The 12,318-nt window shown below is 35.5% G+C and overlaps 5 protein-coding genes across 5 annotated transcripts; 3 read left to right on the top strand and 2 right to left on the bottom strand.

Moving 5' to 3' along the window:
• The first annotated feature begins 112 nt into the window (after positions 1–112).
• On the top strand, positions 113–1,089 carry LOC124541184 (chorion class CA protein ERA.5-like). Its single transcript, XM_047119047.1, has 2 exons — positions 113–163; positions 706–1,089. The coding sequence occupies exons 1-2, from the start codon at positions 113–115 to the stop codon at positions 1,087–1,089; spliced, it is 435 nt and encodes a 144-aa protein (XP_046975003.1).
• A 2,844-nt stretch (positions 1,090–3,933) lies between these two features.
• Positions 3,934–4,587, bottom strand: LOC124541202 (chorion class CA protein ERA.1-like). Its single transcript, XM_047119072.1, has 2 exons — positions 4,537–4,587; positions 3,934–4,272 (listed from the first exon to the last, which is right to left on the bottom strand). Exons 1-2 carry the CDS (start codon positions 4,585–4,587, stop codon positions 3,934–3,936), a joined length of 390 nt encoding a protein of 129 aa, XP_046975028.1.
• Positions 4,588–4,859: 272 nt separating this feature from the next.
• LOC124540972 (chorion class B protein PC10-like) lies at positions 4,860–6,010 on the top strand. Its single transcript, XM_047118744.1, has 2 exons — positions 4,860–4,910; positions 5,507–6,010. Exons 1-2 carry the CDS (start codon positions 4,860–4,862, stop codon positions 6,008–6,010), a joined length of 555 nt encoding a protein of 184 aa, XP_046974700.1.
• A 2,519-nt stretch (positions 6,011–8,529) lies between these two features.
• On the bottom strand, positions 8,530–9,855 carry LOC124541112 (chorion class CA protein ERA.1-like). Its single transcript, XM_047118944.1, has 2 exons — positions 9,805–9,855; positions 8,530–8,928 (listed from the first exon to the last, which is right to left on the bottom strand). The coding sequence occupies exons 1-2, from the start codon at positions 9,853–9,855 to the stop codon at positions 8,530–8,532; spliced, it is 450 nt and encodes a 149-aa protein (XP_046974900.1).
• A 260-nt stretch (positions 9,856–10,115) lies between these two features.
• Positions 10,116–11,163, top strand: LOC124540971 (chorion class B protein PC10-like). Its single transcript, XM_047118743.1, has 2 exons — positions 10,116–10,166; positions 10,666–11,163. The coding sequence occupies exons 1-2, from the start codon at positions 10,116–10,118 to the stop codon at positions 11,161–11,163; spliced, it is 549 nt and encodes a 182-aa protein (XP_046974699.1).
• Positions 11,164–12,318: the final 1,155 nt, after the last annotated feature.

Raw genomic sequence — 12,318 nt, 5'->3', positions numbered from 1 at the left:
ATGATTATGTAAATTTGATAATAATTACATAACTAATATACATTTTATGTTATATATATTCGAGATATATTAACGGACAATTATTAAAAGTTTAATTTTAATCAAATTCAAAATGTCGTCTTTTTCTTTCGTATTGCTTTGCATTCAAATCTGTTTGATCCAGGTAAGCATAACGTTATTTTCTATTTGTGTTTAATTTCGAAAACATTTTTTGTATTTCGTATTCGTTCAGAAAGTAGATTGCATTACCTGTCAATGAATTAAACCTCCTCTAACCCTTTCACTACTAGCAGCTAAGTATACTCGCACCTATCTGTTGTATTGCATATCGTATTTTGTATGTATGTATATTTACTTTTAATTTGTTAATGCACTAGCCCACTATGTTTTCTCTAGTAAGTCTCTTTCAATAGGATTGCCTGGAAGAGATCACTACTTAGTGATAGTGCCCTTTGCATACTTTTGTAGTTATTTTGATTTTAAGCGTTTTTCTTGTATTTTGTTTATATTCTGTGCGCAATAAAGCTGTTTATTATTATTATTATTAGATTCTACCAAGACGAACCGGCAAGGAACTCAGTAGTAACTCTTTTTAACATTTAATGTATGTATCTAATATATCTTGCCTGGGAGTCAACAAGTATTAATTCCATGCTTTTTTATCATCATCAAAATCGGGTTTTGATAATGTAATTTATTTTTCAGAATGCCTTCAGTCAGTGCGTGGGCGCTGGACCATTGGGCCCTGGCTACGGTTATGGACCTGGTATTGGTCCAGCTGGCTTAGCTGGTCCTTACGGCTTGGGAGCGGGTTCACCATTCGGCTTAGCTCCCACCGCTCTTGAACTGGGTGCTCCTGGACCATATGGCTTAGGACCCGCTGCGATTGAAATAGCTGCAGGATATGGTGGTAGTGGTATCGGTGACGTGGCCGTCGCTGGTGAAATGCCAGTCGCTGGTACCACAGTTGTCGCTGGACAGGTACCAATTCTCGGCGCTGTGCGTTTCGCTGGTGAATTGCCAGCCGCTGGCACCGTCTCTATCGCTGGTAGCTGTGGTTGTGGCTGTGGTAGTCAATACTTTTATTGAAATTAATTTAAGTTAATAAATAAGTGTTTGTTTAAATAAAATTATTATTTACCAGTTATTTTTATTTTTTTATTGTTATTATAATATAATATTTACAACTAAACCGTAAACATTTTCAAAATCAAAATCAAAATAAACTTTATTCAAGCAGGCTTTTACAAGCACTAATAGTAATAATCAACTGGTTATTTAATAAAAAAAAATAAGTGACGCTACAACAACAACAATTGATTTTTAATGGTGTTTCCCTAATCACAAAAACATCACGATGTTTTTCTTTACACACGAAAATTCAGTGGTGCTTACCTGGACTTGAACCTGCATCAAATGTAAAGATGTTGAAAATCAGTAACTACTGAGTTGATTGCTAGTTCTTCTCGGTAGAATCTACTTTCCGAACAGGTGGCAGCTTCATTTAATTGTAATATGACTATTGAAAAGTGCTTGTAAAAGCCTACTTCAATAATGTTTATTTTGATTTGATTCGATTTAAATCATCGGTTAAGATGCACATAGTTCCATACTAGTATCATATCTCATACCCATGAGCCAAGATAGCTCTCTATTAGATTCATATTTATGTCGAAATTATTCGAAGGTTGACAAAGCAATTAATACTATCGAACTTATTTCAAATGCAATTAATTATTTCACCTTTTCTGCTACAATCGTGTTTTTTTAATACTACGTGACATGAACGCATTAATGTGTTGCCCTGCTAGCATAATTAATTCTGACGTATGAATGAGTCATAATTGACGTCTGACAGAGAAGTATGGAAGGAGAAGACATGCTGCGCAGACCCCAAATAAAATTGGCATAAGGGCAGGAGCATGATATGATGCTAGCATATATAGGAGTTGATTTTTTTATTAACATTAGAATTGATAACATTAAATGCTTATATATATACAAATATGAACTAAAACTAGTTACTGTATAAATCTTGACCGCGAGGAACGGTGGCAAGAATGTTAGCAGCATTTCCCCGTTGAATCGCAATTCCGATCCTCTGAGCACAAAACGAACCAGCGCTCCTGTCACCAGTGGAGGCAATGAGGCGAGGTGTTATACTTTTGATGAAGCTTTTTGCACCACTACTCAAAGGGGCAAGCGTTTCGAGAGCAAATGGAACAAAAAAGTAATTTGATATAAGATACGAATATTTAGATTTTTTTGGCTTCAGCTTTTTCCGCAGCGGCACCGGCTCTTATCATTGTTTCTCGGACATGTGTCGGGGCCAACGTGTCAACGCACGTAGCGTCCACACAAGAGTTAATTAATTAAGAGTTAAGTTAACCTTCAGCTCATTTTGTATATTATCTAATCTACATATAATATTATAAGTATTAATCTATCTCATTATTAATTTGACACTAGTAAGTCGAGCGCGATTTTTTTTTATTGTATTCTTTTATTGTACACCACACTGAGAAGTAAAAAATAAATATAACATAGATTTGCCCTTGATTGAACAGACGTACAATATTGGCGACCTTATCGCTACATAGCGATCTCCTCCAGGCAACCAACGGTGTAGTATAGGTCATAGATTATAAGGTGGGTGGTGCTGTACTAATAAATAAAATAATATGAGTCTATAATTAAAACTATGAAATAAATATAAATATAGAATACACAAATTATATATCAATTAATAAATTATATAACAATTCATTAATTAATAAATTGTTTTGTTTAACATATTTTTAGGAATATCGAAATGTATGACAGGTTTCATTTTGGTTAAATTTCATCGTAAACTTCGTAACAAGGCTCTTTAGCAGTAACTAAATATTCCGATTTTTAAAACTTCTTATTTACTAGTAGTCGCTCTCGGCTTAGCTCGAGTTTTAGGGTGCTGGTTGTGACGTGTTAGAGAAAAAAATAGCCAATGTCATTTCTTGGAGTTTAAGTTTGCTTCATACCAAATTTCATGAAATTCAGTTCAGCGGTTTGGTCGTGAAAGAGCGACAAACAGACCGAAACAGTTACTTTCACATTTATAATATTAATATAGATAAATTGAAACAATTTAGTAAATTTCAATCAAGAGTCTTTATAAAACTTTAAATGACATGTTCATTTAAAGTTTTAATTTTATTACCATAACTTTACATTATACATATTACATTTACGTTACGTTACGGGATAGTTACCATGTTTTTTATTTTTAATTGGTGGAGCTCGATATTTCGACATTACATACATAATCATCATCAAAATTTAAAATCATAGAATTACGGCTTTACTTATGAATGCTCGTTAGGGAATAATGTTAAACAATGCTGTCCTCTTCTGTCCAATATCGAATCAATGAAACGTAACGTGAAGAATCATTTTTAAATTTAATCCTTATCTAAAGGAGCTCTTCAAAATAAGACCATAATCGATCTTCTAAGTGTAGCTATAGTCGCATAATCATCGGGACAAAAATGAAATACATTATAATTATGTAAGATTTTTTGGTGTGTATTTGTCTGAATTAAAGTTAAATGAATGTAATAAATGAGGTCATTATACATAAGAGTAAGAAAATAAAAGTGCCTTCGAATGTCCCAAGTCTGATCGAAGTCCTCCCATTTTAGGAATAGTTTTGGAACTTATTCCACATTAATCATTACTATTCAATATGTATAATGTAAATGTTTCTGATTGAATATCACATTCAATGTTTTACAGTGACCCCGACGTTTTTTTGCTCAATCAGCGTTTCTGTTGTAGCTAATGACAATAATATGTTAAATCATCAATTTCCTATTTCCTACGTCAATCTTTTAAACTTAGATTAATAACACATATTAATGTTCAAAAATAATTTATTTTACATCTAATAATGAAAGCTTAATAATAATAAGGACCACCACAACCACAGCCGCAGCTACCAGAGATGGAGACAGTACCAGCAGCTGGGAGGTCACCAGCAAATCGAACAGAGCCTAAGATCGGTACCTGTCCAGCGACAAGAGTGGTACCAACCACCGGCATCTCACCAGCGACTGCGATGTCACCAACACCTGTACCACCATATCCAGGTGCCAATTCGATAGCAGTTGGAGCTACACCGAATGGTGAAGCTGGTAGACCACCGAAGCCATAAGGAGAAGCCAAACCTGCTGGTGCAATAGCTGGTCCATACCCAGGAGCTAATGGTCCAGCTCCAATACACTGACTAAAAGCGTTCTGAAAATATATACAAAAAGTCAATGAATTCGAAATTTAAATTATTTGTCACCTATTTGAAATCATATCATGAGGGCTTTACTTAGAAATGCTCGTTAGGGAACTGTGTTAAGCAATACTAGACAGTATTATCTTCTTTCGAATATCGAATCAATGATTAAAGGAAGAGATAGATACTAGTTTCACTGAACACCCGTTAAAAACATTAGGCAGTATTATTATTCTTAAAGATTTTATCATGGTAAGCTAAGTTACACAACATACCTGTAGCAAACAGATTTGAATGCAAATGAAAATTAACGAAAAGTTGGACATGTTTAAAATTAATTTAATTGTAAAAATGATATCTATACCACGAAACATCATATTATATACCTAGTTATATCATTACAAAACCTTTATCATTTTGACATAATAATTATTTCAGAACTATAACATCACAATATTTTCATAACGGACTTTTGAAATGATTATCACATAACACTGATAACTGTGATAAGCTTTATTCAAACGGTATATAAACTGATATCTTTATTGTTTATTCATCAGTTTCAATCAGAAACAATAATAAGTATTATTAATTCAAAATGGCGGCTAAAATTGTGCTCCTTTTCTGCGCTCAAGCACTTTTTGTTCAGGTGAGTTGAACTGTTCGAAGAGATTATAGGATATGAACTGCGAAGCTGCAAATTCCAAGTTTTTCGACACAAATCCCGGATCTATATCTATAAAATTTATTTGGTTTTCTCTGGAAGATACAGGAGTTGTCTTTGATACATTAATGTAGCTAATACGTGGTATATACGCACACTAGTTATACCCCGCGGCTTCACTCGAGGGGGTTGTTTTTATGTGTTAGGCCAAAATGTACCATAATATGTCCTTCCTTGGAGTTCAAATTTGCGTCAAATCGAATTTCGTCAAATTCGGTTCAGAGGTTTCGTCGTGAAAGAACGATAGACAGAAAGACACACAGATATTACTTTCACATTTATAATATTAGTAATTATATATTATAATATTATAGATATAGATAAAGCGTTGACTTCAGCAATAGACTGCGTACGCGATTAGTCCTTAAAACACTGTGGTCTATACACCATATAATTAATTAAACTGTGGTCTATAGACCACAGTGTTTTTGCAACGCAGTTAGAATGCGGTCAGAATAATTTAATTTGTAAATTTTTGTCAACATAACGTTCAGAATTTAAAATTTATGATTTTCTTTCAGGTAATCTCTGCTCAGTACATTGGAGCTAATGGTCCTTATGGTATCGGAGCGCCGTTCGGTGGACCATGCAACGCTGGTCCATACGCGGCTGCTGAATATGCGGCTGGTTACGGTCCATCCCAATTTGCCGTATCTAACGGTGGAGGTTTTGCTGTAAGAAGTGTGTCACCCATCGCTGTCACTGGTGTTGCCATAACCTCTGAAAACGCGTACGAAGGTCCTCTGGCAGTGTCGGGTGCTCTGCCGTTCTTAGGAGCTGTCGCATTGGAAGGTCCGCTTGCAACAGCCGGAGTCGGTGCTGTCAATTACGGCTGTGGAAACGGAAACGTCGCGATACTGAATGAAGACATAAGCCTGGGCTACAACGGTCTCGGCGCTCCGTACGGACCGTATGGAGCGGCTGAACTGGGCTATGGCTACGGCGCTCCTCTGGCCTACGAAGCCGGTCTCGCTGGACCCGGTTACGGCTACAGGGGATTTGGATGTGGGAGTGGCTTATACTAAGTTTTTATGTTAAGTATAATAATTATATATAAGTAAATATGTATATAAGGAAAATAAATTTATCAAGTTACATGTTATACTTTCTTTGTTTTATTGTGTTAGTAGCGGCTTTTCCCGGTTTCTCAGAAATGGACATAAGTTTTTTTTTATATTTTTATTTCTATTTATTTTGTTGCTTTTTAAACGGTTTTATTTAGCTCGACCCGTACGGTGTTTATTTGTTTGCTTGTTTGTTTGGGTCAAAATTAGAAATTGAAATTTAAGTACCTTCCTGTTGTCAGATTGATCTGAAATTTGGTTCACACCTTTAATTTCGATGGCAATGCAATATAATAATATCAATAACATTGTATATCTAAGATGGCCGCCGGTACTAAATGGCGGATTACATATTTCTCCACAAACCCCTCAATATGGGTATCAAATGAAAGGGCTACACAAGTTGAATACTATGATTATGACAAAATTTAAAATCCAAAATACACGTCGTTACAAAATGGCGTATTGAGGGCATGAGTAGTCGTGTCAAGAACAGTTGTGTCCAAGATTGTGTGACGTTAGAAGGATAGATAAAATAAAATAGGTGATTAGGTACCTACATAGTTAGCGGTAGCTTTACCACCCAAATTAAGGTAATAGGTTAAAACGTGCTGAGAACTGTATGGCATTAGGGTGGATAAAAATGTAATGTCATAAGCGTTTTCCCCTCAAGATTGGGCGCATCTTGTTGTTTATTATAACCTTGCCCCTCTACTAACCTCTGGGGGGTCGACCGTTAAAATGTTTATTACTCATGGGAACACCATGGTAACAATAAATAAAATAAGTCGAGTCAAGTCTCTGGAATGGCTATGTATTGTGGAATTAGATTGTAATAAATTATCAGGTAAGAAACCATGTAATGATGATGCACTAATGAATTAAATAGAATGAGGAATATTCGGTAGGCATTTTTATTAAATACTAAAAACTAGAAAATAAAAAAACGGTAAAAAAGCTTTTAAGTAAAATGGTTTTATCTTATGTGCACTGAAAACTAGAAAATCAATAAATAGTTACTTATCTATCAACCTACGTAGGTGGTCCCGGTCATTACTCTCTCTAATGGTAGTGGTCGCCATAACTTGAACCATGTCAGCGGCGGAATGGCGGTTCATGAAAGAGCACTAACACCAGGGTTTGCTCGGTAGGTAAACTAAGCAGCCCACATAAATATTCATTAGTTTTATATCATAACAATTAGGTATTTTGAACTTCTAGTTCAGAAATATTTTAGAACTAGGCAGAATAACTTTTAGGCATATTAGACTAAAATAAAAACGTGGGACCCATTAACTATTGCTGTAATTCTTTCTTCTATACTAAGTGTGGATTGCATCGACTTACTATAATCGTAACTGGAGATTTTGACAATCAATAACCAGCCGTGGAGGCTTCACCAGCGAACGCCGAGCTCATGATCTACCAAAGTATAAAGATATGCTTTGCCATGGGTAGGATTTCATAGTAGCCTCATGATGTACGACATCTATTATTAGCATTTTGCAAAGTTATTTTACTAAGGACGATTACAGCTCTTTTGAGGATGGTACCATGTTGTTTATGGATTGTAACTGACCAGTTTAAAAATGAAGCTGTGACGGCGACTTTGTTTTTCTATTTTGTCCCTAATTCATTTTTGTTATGTTTGTAACTATAACTATGTACATTATATAATCGTTATATTTTACATTTCATTCTACTTAGGAGAATTCTAAGAAATATTTTCAATATGTAATAGTGCATATTAATGTGTTTTGAATAAGTGTTTTGTTTGATTTTTCTTTTTGGTAAAATTTTTATTTATTAATTTACAAAAGATGGCACGCGCATGCGCAGTGTTAGCAAAACGTAAATTTTACGACATCAAACAAAAAACCGCTCTAATTTTAGTTAATCCGCTATTTACATGAAATTTTTGAAATCATTTCAATGAACATACTCATTATTATTCGTTTATCAATGGTAGAGGCATCATTTTTTAATTTCTTTTAGCCTGCAGTACGGGGCGTTTAAGGCCTCGCTTGAAAACTATCATAATACGGATACGGGGCTTATTATAAGACCCCGTAACGTAAAAAAAACTAAAACCCGATGTAATCTGATGCCATCGAATTTCATTTCTTTTGTACGGTAAGGTGTTAAAGATACCCTATATTAGGCGTCATATAAACTGAATTTTTATCACTTTCCTCCAATATAAAAAATAAATGTTACGGCCTCCGCACAACAGAAAAATCTATGTTTTTCTTAGTTGCACCGTAACGGAGCTATCTCCGTTACGAGGCGTATTAGACCTCGCTCCAAAATGAGCCTAGTATAAATTATCATTTATTTGTACAATACTAACGACAAAGTACAAAGTTACCTAAGGAATAGTTAAGGAAACAAGTACAAAGGCATACATATACAAAAATTAATATCATTTATTAATTTAAAACAAAATATACAACTAATCAACCCTTGAAATAATGTTTTTATTAATAATAATAAGGACCACCGCATCCACAACCACAGCTGCCAGTAATCGTTACCATACCAGCAGCTGGAAGTTCACCAGCGAACTGTACAGCACCGAGAATCGGCACCTGTCCGGCAACCAGTGTTGTACCAGCGACTGGCATTTCACCAGCAACAGCAACATCGCCAACGCCAGAGCCACCATAACTAGGCGCTATTTCGATAGCAGCTGGGGCGAAGCCGTATGGTCCTGGAGCACCCAATTCAAGAGCGGTGGGGGCTAAGCCGAACGGTGAAGCTAGACCAGCTCCCAAACCATAAGGACCAGCTAAGCTGGCGCCAACTGCTGGAGCAATACCAGGTCCGTAGCCATAACCAGGCCCAACAGGTCCCGAAGCCAAGCATTGACCAAAGGCATTCTGAAATGAAATATCAATTTACAAGATTGAAAGCAGTTTTAATAAAGTATATAATTCTTTATAAATAAATGAATAAACAAAGAATCGGCTGATAAGCAAATATTTTTTAATTATATAGCTAACCGAATGTTTGGTCTTTTGATGGTAAGTGGTCACCACCATGGTCATTGACATTGACATTATAAAAAATTTCAACCATTACTAATGAGCCAAAAATCTTGGGAACTAAGATGTTATGTCCCTTGTGCCTGTAGTTACTAACTAGAATATTGATTAGAAGAATACTCAATACTGATTAGAGAGCTATTTGGCGGTAGAATATCAGATGAGTGGGTGGTATCTACGCAGACGGAAGTAAAAATTCGCCAATGTTTTTTTAATGTATTCAATCTAATCTTCTTTGCGTAAATACATTGAGGTGATACTGAGAAATGTGAATTATTTCTTACAACGTCATCACGCCGTCAAAAACGTGACCTAAGATTATATTGTCTGTTAATAAATTGCAACATTCTAAAATTGAGTCACAGCCATGCAAATTCAGTTCAACGTCTAACGGCAAAATAACTGGAAAAATTATTATACCATCAATGATAATAATAAATATGAGACATCACATACATTACTCTGATCCCAGTGTAAGTAGCTAAAGCATAAACTTGTGTTATGGAAAATCTGAAGTAACGAAGGTACCTACCACAAACACCCAGACCCGAGACAACATAGACAACTAATTAACTCTCTACATCGACTCGGCCGGGAATCGAACCCGGGACCTGAGTGGTGTACCCATGAAAACCGGTGTACACAATCATTAATTATTATCATTCCCAATGTCATTGAAATTCTAAATTTTGTCATAAAACACCATCTCACCTGAATCAAGCAAGCTTGAACCAAAAAGAAAATAAAGGCAAAATAAGACATGGTCAAAAGCTTGACTAAAATATAATACTCAGTTTTTGAGTCTTAATTATTATAAATATACTGTTTATTTAGCAATCGTTATCTTTACTGACATAATAAAACTTAGAAACAACATAACAAAGAACGCTTACACTACTTTCAAAACGAAATCTTTGGTAATTATTTATCACGTTATAGATAAGGATGGACACTTACTATAAAACGCTGACGACGCTCTGTTAAATCATACACTAACTAAGCACAAAGTTAGATACATCAAAATGGCCGCTAAGACTTCCTTCGTCCTTCTCGTTCAAGCTGTTTTGATCCAGGTATATATTTACTAATTGAATTAAATATTTATAACATATTATAACCGATGATTGCGGATTCAAACCCGGCACCATCTCGTGCTCAGCGGTGAAAAAAATATCATAAGGATACCATGTGTCTAATTTCATAGAAATTCTGCTACATGTGAATTTCACCAACCCGCATTGGAACAGCGTGGTGGGATATGTTCCAAACCTTCTCTTCAAAGGGAGAGGAGGCCTTTAGCCCAGCAGTGGGAATTTACAGGCTGTTGTCGTTGTTGTTAAATTAATGAATCGTGGGTTTTATTCCGTTCCTGAATTTTGTACCGTCTTTTACTGAATTGGGATATTGAGGCATACATCTGAATCCTATGGTCAATGACGCATTAAATATAGAAGGAAGGGTTATTTATTACATTGCCGAGAGGATTGGGCGAAATGACCAATTGTTAACATTAGTTATACTTTTCCATTTGTCTTAAATATTTGAAGTAATGAACGACATGTATCTTTGCAGAGTATCTTCAGTCAGTATCTCGGACCCGCTTTTGGTGATGGATTAGCTTGTGGAGCTGTTAATGGTCTGCCTTATGGTCCATACGCGGCTGAATATGCGGCTGGTTACGGACCATCCCAATTCGCCGTATCTAACGGTGGAGGTTTTGCTGTAAGAAGTGTGTCACCCATCGCTGTCACTGGTGTTGCCATAACCTCTGAAAACGCATACGAAGGTCCTCTGGCAGTGTCGGGTGCTCTGCCGTTCTTAGGAGCTGTCGCATTGGAAGGTCCGCTTGCGACAGCCGGAGTCGGTGCTGTCAATTACGGCTGCGGAAACGGAAACGTCGCGATACTGAATGAAGACATAAGCCTGGGCTACAACGGTCTCGGTGCTCCGTACGGACCGTATGGAGCGGCTGAACTGGGCTATGGCTACGGCGCTCCTCTGGCCTACGAAGCCGGTCTCGCTGGACCCGGTTACGGTTACAGGGGATATGGTTGTGGGGGTATTTACTAATTTCTTATATTAAGAATAATAGTAAAAATAAATTTATTATTAGTTACTAATTATTGCCTTTTCTTTTTCAAATATAGTTTATTCTTAGACCTTTCATACATTCAGCCTATAGGTACTTTTTAGATTCTAACATAAACAAAATGGCTTGCTTTCTACTTAACAAAAGTAAAGCTTAAATCAGCGCTGGATATTCTTAGTAGTATCGAAATCATTCAAATAAATAAATAAAATTGCTTTATTATTAATGATGAATTTTCATTATCCATTACTTTTTAGTAAATGATTAATTTAAAAAAAACTAATAATTAAAACCATTATAACATTATATTACATAATCGCTGTTTAGTATTGCCGATATATATTGCGTTAGAAATTGTAATAATATTAAAGCTATAGTATATAAATACCATTCCAATACAATTAGAATTAGGAATATCTTTATTTTTTTATTCATGCCTTCATCCATTTCTTTATTTCGATTTTTTTTCTGGGGTCCCCTTCAACACGTATAATTTTTTTTCTCTCGTTCACCATTTTGAAATAACTGTCTCCTCCGTTATTGAGATCACAATTCAAATATATTTTGATATCTGTACTGCACTCCTTTCTTTCCACGCCACGTCGCTTACAACCTCTTTTCCGATCACCTTGTAATATCACGCTAAAATATAATTTGTTTTGTTGTTTTTTTTTTTGCGTTTGTATTTAAGTGATTTTTAATAATATTTTCTTACTTTTAATAAAAAAAGTATAGTATCCTATTTGTAAGCACATTTTAATATTGTTATATTTAAATTGAGAAACAAAATAGAACCAATTTTAGTCTACAACTTTACATCGGCCTCATCAAATATCAGATGCTTAGCCATCATCTCAGCCTCGTGAGGAAACCCTTGAGAAGGAAGCTTCGAAGGCCCTACATGAAATGGCCAGAGAGCAGGAGCCCTCGAACAATTAAGTCACAGAAGTGGCTAGTTTTTAAGCGCTCTCAAAACCAATCACTTGGTGTTTTCCTAATAGTTTCATCACCATTAATATAGGTGATAATTCCTACTTAAATTTTCGGAGATGAAAAGAAATGGGCTCCATCTATCAACTAAAATAACATAATATTTTCATCATCATCATCAGCCAGGACTGCTGGACATAAGCCTT

Source organism: Vanessa cardui, chromosome 27, assembly GCF_905220365.1.
Source record: "Vanessa cardui chromosome 27, ilVanCard2.1, whole genome shotgun sequence".
Lineage (NCBI taxonomy): Eukaryota > Metazoa > Arthropoda > Insecta > Lepidoptera > Nymphalidae > Vanessa > Vanessa cardui.
Note: the sequence above shows the minus strand (reverse complement) of the source record. Positions and strands in the feature narration are given on the sequence as shown.